This window comes from Gavia stellata, chromosome 35, assembly GCF_030936135.1.
Source record: "Gavia stellata isolate bGavSte3 chromosome 35, bGavSte3.hap2, whole genome shotgun sequence".
In the NCBI taxonomy this organism is placed as follows: domain Eukaryota; kingdom Metazoa; phylum Chordata; class Aves; order Gaviiformes; family Gaviidae; genus Gavia; species Gavia stellata.
Window position 1 is genome coordinate 1,694,743 of NC_082628.1, and position 7,144 is coordinate 1,701,886.

At 65.9% G+C, this 7,144-nt stretch overlaps 2 protein-coding genes across 2 annotated transcripts; one reads left to right on the plus strand and one right to left on the minus strand.

Moving 5' to 3' along the window:
- The first annotated feature begins 29 nt into the window (after window positions 1-29).
- Window positions 30-5,178, plus strand: MARS1 (methionyl-tRNA synthetase 1). The gene is made up of 22 exons (XM_059832650.1): window positions 30-113; window positions 246-334; window positions 417-495; window positions 594-728; window positions 848-923; window positions 1,015-1,187; window positions 1,290-1,402; window positions 1,541-1,657; window positions 1,760-1,963; window positions 2,117-2,318; window positions 2,425-2,499; window positions 2,581-2,751; window positions 2,840-2,935; window positions 3,022-3,139; window positions 3,390-3,603; window positions 3,683-3,814; window positions 3,925-4,029; window positions 4,103-4,286; window positions 4,390-4,461; window positions 4,573-4,599; window positions 4,734-4,841; window positions 4,916-5,178. Exons 1-22 carry the CDS (start codon window positions 30-32, stop codon window positions 5,066-5,068), a joined length of 2,727 nt encoding a protein of 908 aa, XP_059688633.1. The 3' UTR covers window positions 5,069-5,178.
- Window positions 5,179-5,231: 53 nt separating this feature from the next.
- Window positions 5,232-6,132, minus strand: DDIT3 (DNA damage inducible transcript 3). The gene is made up of 3 exons (XM_059832677.1): window positions 6,089-6,132; window positions 5,816-5,980; window positions 5,232-5,723 (listed from the first exon to the last, which is right to left on the minus strand). Exons 2-3 carry the CDS (start codon window positions 5,954-5,956, stop codon window positions 5,310-5,312), a joined length of 555 nt encoding a protein of 184 aa, XP_059688660.1. The 5' UTR covers window positions 5,957-5,980; window positions 6,089-6,132; the 3' UTR covers window positions 5,232-5,309.
- Window positions 6,133-7,144: the final 1,012 nt, after the last annotated feature.

Consider the following 7,144-nt stretch of genomic DNA (forward strand, 5'->3'; position numbering starts at 1 on the left):
GCGCGGCCGCGTTGCGTCAGCGCGCGGCGATGCGGCTGCGGGTGGCGGCGGGCGGTCCCGCCGCGCTGAAGGTGCTGGCGGCTGCCGGGGCCGCCGCCGCCCCGGTGCGGCTCGTCTGGGGCGGCCCCCTAGGTGAGACCACCGCGGCGGTGGCTGCTCCCCTCCCCGGCAGGGACCCGCTAGCACCGGCCCCGGTGATCCCTAACTCTCGGCGGGGGCTGACGGGCCCGCCCCCCCCCGCGGAGCGGCCCCTCGCCCCGCTGAGCCCCCCGTGGGTGCCCGTCCTGGAGCTGGACAGCGGCACCGTCCTCTTCTCCCCCAACGCCATCTGCCAGTGAGTACCGAGTGCCGGGGGGGGGGGGGGGGCGCGGCCCCGCAGCGGCCCCGCAGCCCCCCCACTCCTCACCCCCCCCCAGGTTCTTCTTCCTGGCCCGCGGGGAGGAGCCCACCGACCTCACCAACCAGTGGCTGGAGTGGGAGGCCACGGAGCTGCAGGTGGGTGCCCCAGGGATATGGCGGCTTCCCCCCCTCCCCTCCCCTCCCCGCCCCCGGGCCCGGCCTGCCTGACCCCATCCGTCTCTCCCTGCTCGCAGCCAGCTGCCTCAGCTGCCCTGTACGCTCAGCTGGTGCACGGCAAGAAGGGGCTGGAGGCAGCGGAGGCCCTGGGGAAGCTGCTGGCCCACATAGAGCAGAACTTGTCCAGGAGAGGCACAGCCTACCTTGCTGGGGTGAGTGGGACTGCGGGGTGGGGGGAGTCCCGCTCCCTGGGGGAGACTGCTGGGGAGGGGATTGGCCCTGAGCCTGGGTCGGGGCTGCCTCAAGGGCTGATTCTGCTTCTCTGGCACAGAACACCGAGTCAGTGGCTGATGTGGTTGTGTGGGGTACCTTGTTCCCTGTCCTCCGGGATGAGACCAGCCTACCAAGTAAGAGTGAAATAGGGGTGCTGAGGGGGAGCATTCCTTGTGTTCCTATGGTTGTAAGAATCGTGTTGTTTGCTCCCTCTCACCCCCCAAGGTGAGCTGCAGGCGCTGAGGACCTGGTTCCGGAGCATGACGCTCTCAGAGGCCTGCAGGAAAGCTGCTGACTCCGTTCTGATGCCCAAGGCGCTGCTGGAGTTCAAGGCCTACCTGCAGAAACAGCCTCCGCCCTGCCTGGCCGTGGAGAAAGCCACCAGTAACGAGCCCGAGGTGCAGTCCTGGCCCCCTGCTCAGTCCTGGCCCAGGGATGGGCCCCCGTGGGGCTGGTGGTGACAGGCACGCAGACCCTCACTGGGACCAGCTTCCTTGCAGGAAGAAGAAGGTTCTGAGCGTGCCCTGACGGAGGAGGAAATCACAGCTGCTGTGGATGCCTGGGCCCGCGGTGCTGCGGCACTGCCCAAGCCCTGGCAGCCTCAGAAACCTGTGTGAGTCCTGAGATGACACTAATGCTGGCTGTCCCAGAGCTCTGAGGCGTCTGGCTGCGGCTCCCAGGCTGCTGCCACATTGTGCTGGGGTGGCCCTGTTGCTCTTTGTGCCTGCCCTGACTGCCCTGTCCATGGCAGGCTACCCGTGGAGGGCATGAGGAATGTCCTGATCACCAGCGCTCTACCCTATGTGAACAATGTGCCCCACCTTGGCAACATCATTGGCTGTGTCCTCAGTGCTGACACCTTTGCCAGGTGAGACCTGGCTGCGGGAAAGCTCCCTGGGGTCGGGGGATCATTGCAGGGGGCTGTATTGCCCCCAACACCTGCACAGGTGTCACAGGCCCTGGCCTGCAGGTACTGCCGCCTGCGGAACTGGAACACGCTGTATGTGTGCGGCACGGATGAGTACGGCACAGCCACTGAGACCAAGGCAGTGGAAGAGGGGCTGACGCCCCAGGAGATCTGCAACAAGTACAACGCCATCCATGCTGACATCTACCGCTGGTTCGACATCTCCTTCGACTACTTTGGCCGCACCACCACGCCGTACCAGACCACGTGAGCGGCTGCGTACCCCAGGGGTTCACACGGAGGGACTGGTGCTGGGCAATGTTGGGGGGAATCGCAGCATGCCTGGCTGAGGATGCTCTATGGGTCTCCAGGATTCCCTGGCTGATGGGGGCTGCCCCCCCGCCTCCTCTCCTGTCCCAGGATTGCCCAGGACATCTTCCAGCGCCTCCTGGCACGTGGTTTCCTGCTGCAAGACACTGTGGAGCAGCTGCGATGTGAGGACTGCCAGCGGTTCCTGGCTGACCGCTTTGTAGAGGGCACTTGCCCCTTCTGCAGCTATGAGGAGGCCCGGGGGGACCAATGTGATAAATGTGGCAAACTCATCAATGCTGTGGAGCTGAAGGTGGGACAGGATCCCTCTGGGGACCAGCCCATAACCCACTGCCCCTGGCCTGGGACCCCCAGCCTTGTTGGAGGGGGCCCAGGACCTGTGTTTTTCTTCCTGACAGAATCCGCAGTGCAAGCTCTGCAGGGGTGTCCCTGTGGTGAAACCCACACAGCACCTCTTTCTAGACCTGCCCAAGGTGAGCTTCATCCCTGGGGGAGCGGGGAGGGGATGTGGCAACCCCTGGTACCAGTGACCATCCCTGTGTGTTCCCCCACAGCTGGAGGAGCGGCTGGAGCCCTGGCTGGAGCAGTCCTGGGCCACAGGGGACTGGACAGCCAACGCTCGCTACATCACTCGCTCCTGGATCCGGGATGGGCTCAAACCCCGCTGCATCACTCGTGACCTGAAGTGGGGCACACCCGTGCCCCTTGATGGCTTCCGTGACAAGGTGGGTCCCACTTGGCCCCTCGGTTGCAGCGTCTGTCCCCAGGTGCCCTGCCTGCGGGTCCCCTGCTCATGTATCGCTCTCCTTCCAGGTTTTTTACGTGTGGTTTGACGCTCCCATTGGCTACTTGTCCATTACGGCCAACTACACCGACCAGTGGGAGAGGTGGTGGAAGAACCCACAGCAGGTAGGAGCCTGGTGCTGCTGCGGGGTGGAGGTAGGGACAGAGCTGGGCGGGAGGGTCTACCGATGCCTCCCCTCACTACCTATCAGGTTGAGCTCTACAACTTCATGGCTAAGGACAACGTGCCGTTCCACAGCGTCATATTCCCCTGCTCGCTTCTGGGCGCTGACGACAACTACACCCTGGTGAACCACCTCATTGCTACAGGTACTGGGGGTCACCAGGGACTGGCGGTCTCCACACTTCCCTATTTTCCCTTGGTACTGGGAACAATCCACTCTGTCCGCGTGGGCACAAAACTGCGTTTGCCTTCCTTGACTTGGAAGGCCCTTTGAGCTCGGCATGAGCCTATGAGCACTTTGACAGTGTCTCCCTGTGTTGTGGGGCTGTTTCCTGCCTGGGAGAGGGCTGGATTCATGCCTGAGCCCCATGGTGGGGTCTCTCCTGCCCTCCCCAGAGTACCTGAACTATGAGGATGGGAAGTTTTCCAAGAGCCGGGGTGTGGGAGTGTTTGGGGACATGGCCAAGGACACAGGCATCCCTGCGGACATCTGGCGCTTCTACCTGCTGTACCTGCGGCCCGAAGGGCAGGACAGTGCCTTCTCCTGGAGCGACCTCATGCTCAAGAACAACTCTGAGCTGCTGAACAACCTGGGCAACTTCATCAACAGGTTCTGGGACACCCTGGCGGTGGCAGGGGCCATCTCTGTCCCCAGGCTGTGCTCATGCCTGCTCCACCTCTGTCCCCAGAGCTGGCATGTTTGTGTGTAAGTTCTTTGGCGGCACTGTCCCCAACATGGTCCTGACACCAGATGACAAGCGGCTCTTGGCCCGTGTCACCCTGGAGCTGCGCCAGTACCACCAGCTGCTGGAGAAAGTCCGGTGGGTAGCTGAAACCCCAGGGCTGGGGCAGGGCTGAATTGTCATAAGGGTGGGAGGGCAGAGACCTGACCTACAGCAGGTGCTCAGCCCCCCTCTGCCCACCCCCCTAGCATCCGCGATGCCCTGAGGTGTATCCTTAGCATCTCTCGCCATGGCAATCAGTACATCCAGGTGAATGAGCCCTGGAAGCGGATCAAGGGAGATGAAAAGGACAGGTAGGGAGAGATGGGAGGGTGGGGGGGAAGAAGGCTGGGAGCTGGCATTGATGGAAGGTTTCCTACCCCGCAGGCAGCGTGCAGGCACAGTGACCGGTGTGGCAGTGAACATGGCTTCCATGCTGGCTGTGCTGTTACAGCCCTACATGCCCAGCATCAGCTTGGCCATCCAGGGGCAGCTCTGCATCCCCCCGGACTGCTTTGTCCTGAGCCATGACTTCACCTGCACCCTACCCCCTGGGCATCGCGTGGGCACCGTAGGTAGTGGTGGGAAGGCAGGCTGTGCCCCCCTGGGCAATGCATGGGCAGGCTCAGGGGTGCTGGCCCTGCAGGGGTCACCCCTCTTCTTCCTGGCTCTAGGTGAGCCCCCTTTTCCAGAAGCTGGAGAACGACCAGGTTGAAGCCCTACGCAAGCGCTTTGGGGGAGGGCAGGTGAGTGGGGGGTGCACTGCCCCTGCAGCTCCTCTGTGATGGGCACCTCCTTGCCTCGCCTCTCCACTTCTGCTTTCTGTCCCTTGTCACTAGCTGTCTGTCCTTTCCCAGCCGGAAGACCTTGCTGTAGCGCCCCAGGTAACTCCCTGGCACTGCCTCAGGGGTGCTGCGGCAACCCACCCCTCTCCAGCACAAGGTGGGGGTGGGTGCAGAGCTCTGCCCCTGGGGCCTGGGACCAGTGCTCACACCTATTTCTGTCCTTCCTTCCGCAGGCCAGACAGACCCCTGCAGCCTCAGAACCCCCTCCAGCCCCAGCGACCCTCATGGCTCCAGGTGACCCCCAGTTGATCCAGAAGCTGACAGAGGAGGTGGCCAAGCAGGTGAGTCAGAAGGAGGGTGCTGGCCCTGTCTTGCCCTTAAGCAAGCCCTTATCACTCCCCCCCACCTGCCCCAGGGCAACCATGTGCGGCAGCTGAAGGCCAACAAGGCAGAGAAGGCCCAGGTCGATACAGAGGTAGCCAAGCTGCTGGAGCTGAAGAAACAGCTGGCACTAGCAGAGGGCAAGAACCCTGAAGTACCTGTGCCCAAGGGAAAGCGGAAGAAGTAGCACCTGGGTCCTCTGTGCTAAGGAGCAGCTCCAGTGCTACCCAGAGACCAGACTGGGCTGTGCTGGTGCTTATGTGGGTGTAATAAAATGCAAAAACTACACAATCACATATAGAAGCAGTGCCCTCCCCATGGCATCAGTCTATGCTAGCGGGGCACTGCCCCTCCAGTTCATGGCTGCCCCCCAGGTCCGCAGGGGCAGCAGTGTCCTTGCCCCCCTGGCTGGGGGGTGGTGTTGGCACCTAAGCCCGGCGAAGGTTCACAATGTGGTCGATGAGGGCTGCCCGTGTGTGTTCCACCTCTGCGCTGAGCCGTCGGATCTCTTCCCTGAGCTGCTCGTTGTGGGCCGTCAGCTCCAGCACCCGCTGCTCGTTGGCCCGCTCCCGGCGCTTGGCCAGCTCCCTGCTTGCCGCCATGCCGCTGCACCTCTTCCTCTTCACTCCACGCTGTGCAGCTGCCCCTGCCTCATCCTCTGTGCCCGGCCGGGGTGGGGAGCTCCCGCTGGAGGCTGAGCCCGGCAGTCTCCCTGGCTCTGTGCCAGCTGTGCTCTCTGGTCCCAGCAGCTCCAGCAGCTCAGCAGCCAGGGCAGCATCCAGCTCGAAGCCCTCTGGACCACTGCCAGCCCCCTCTGTACCCCACAGTGGAGCCAGCTCTGCCTGCAGGGAGAGAGGAGGAGCCAGCCCCAAGTGATAGGTGCTCATACCCTGTTCCCTCCCACCCCTAGGGTGGTGCTGGCCCCTCAGCTCACCTGCTCAGCTCCCCTGGGTGGGGAGGGCCCAGTGGGCTCTGCTGCTGCCAGCACCTCCTGCAGGTCCTGGTACCAGGTTTCCAGCTCCCAGCCAGGCAGGGTGCCAGTGGGTCCCCCCGCAGGCAGCCCCTCGGCTGCCATTGTCACTTCCAGGCCAGTGCGGGGCTGCGGGGGGAAGAGAGGGTGAGTCGGGCCGGGACCCTCAGTACCGGGGTGCTGCTCCCTGCTGGGGACCGGTCCCGGCAGCCCCTGGGTGCCGCCCACCCCCCTTACCTGTTCTCAGGTGTGGTGGTCAGCAAGGACGCGCTTCCTCCTGGATGCCTGGAGAGGGGGATAGACACGGTCAGACTTCGTCCCCCACCACCGCGCGGCAGGCGGAGGGATCCCCAAGGGTTCGGAGCCCCCGCCCCGCTCCCGGGGGCACCGCTAGTCCAGGGAGAGGGGCGACGTACCGGGCGCAGCACCCCACTTGCCTCGCGCTCGCGGGGGGGGGGGGGGGGGGGGGGTGCCGTGCCCCAACGACCACCCTCGCGTAAGAGCGGCCCGCGGGCACCCCGCTCCCCGGCGTACCTCCCAGGACCGGGCTAGACCCAACGCCTCCGGCCCGGCCGCACTCCGGAGCCGCTCCCTGCGCCGCGCCCCCCCCCCCCCACCTTTCTGGGCGGCCCCGGCTCCCCGCGGCTCCGGCCCGAGCGCTGCTCTCCGCTCATCCTCGTCCGCATCGTCGCCCGCTACTCCACTCCCACTGCGCCGCCGCCCGCGCCCCTTTTAAGGGTCCTCGCGTGACGCAATGCTCACGCTGGCCGCAGCCAACGGGCGCCCACTGCGCCGTGACGCGTGGAGCGGTGCGAGCCAATGGGAGTGTGAGTGGGGGGGGCACCGCCCACCGGGGAAGAGCGGCCCCGGCTGGCCGCGCGCCCGGGGGTGAGTCATGCGGGCGGATGATGCAACGGCTGGAAACCGGCCCCGCCCCGCCTTAAAGAGCCCGCAGCGCCGCGGCGGGGGAGGGCTGGGGCGAGCGGCAGCGGTCTCGTACAGAGCCAGGGAGCCCCAGGGGCCCGGTGCGTCCCCGGCCCCACTCGGAACCCCCGGGCCAGAGCCCCGGTGCTTCCCAGGGCAGGGGCGGCGCGCGCCCGGCACTCCCCCGGGGCACTCCCAGGCCTCCTCCGCGCGAGGCACGCCGGGATCGCCTCCCCCGCCGCCGTGCGCAGGCGCGGGGGCGGCCCCACCTCTTCCTGGCGGGGCCGGGCCGGAGTCGGGGCCTGGTGCCCGGTGCCGCCGCCAGCCCCGCCCCGCCCCGCCCCGCCCCGCCGCGCTCCGCTCCGCTCC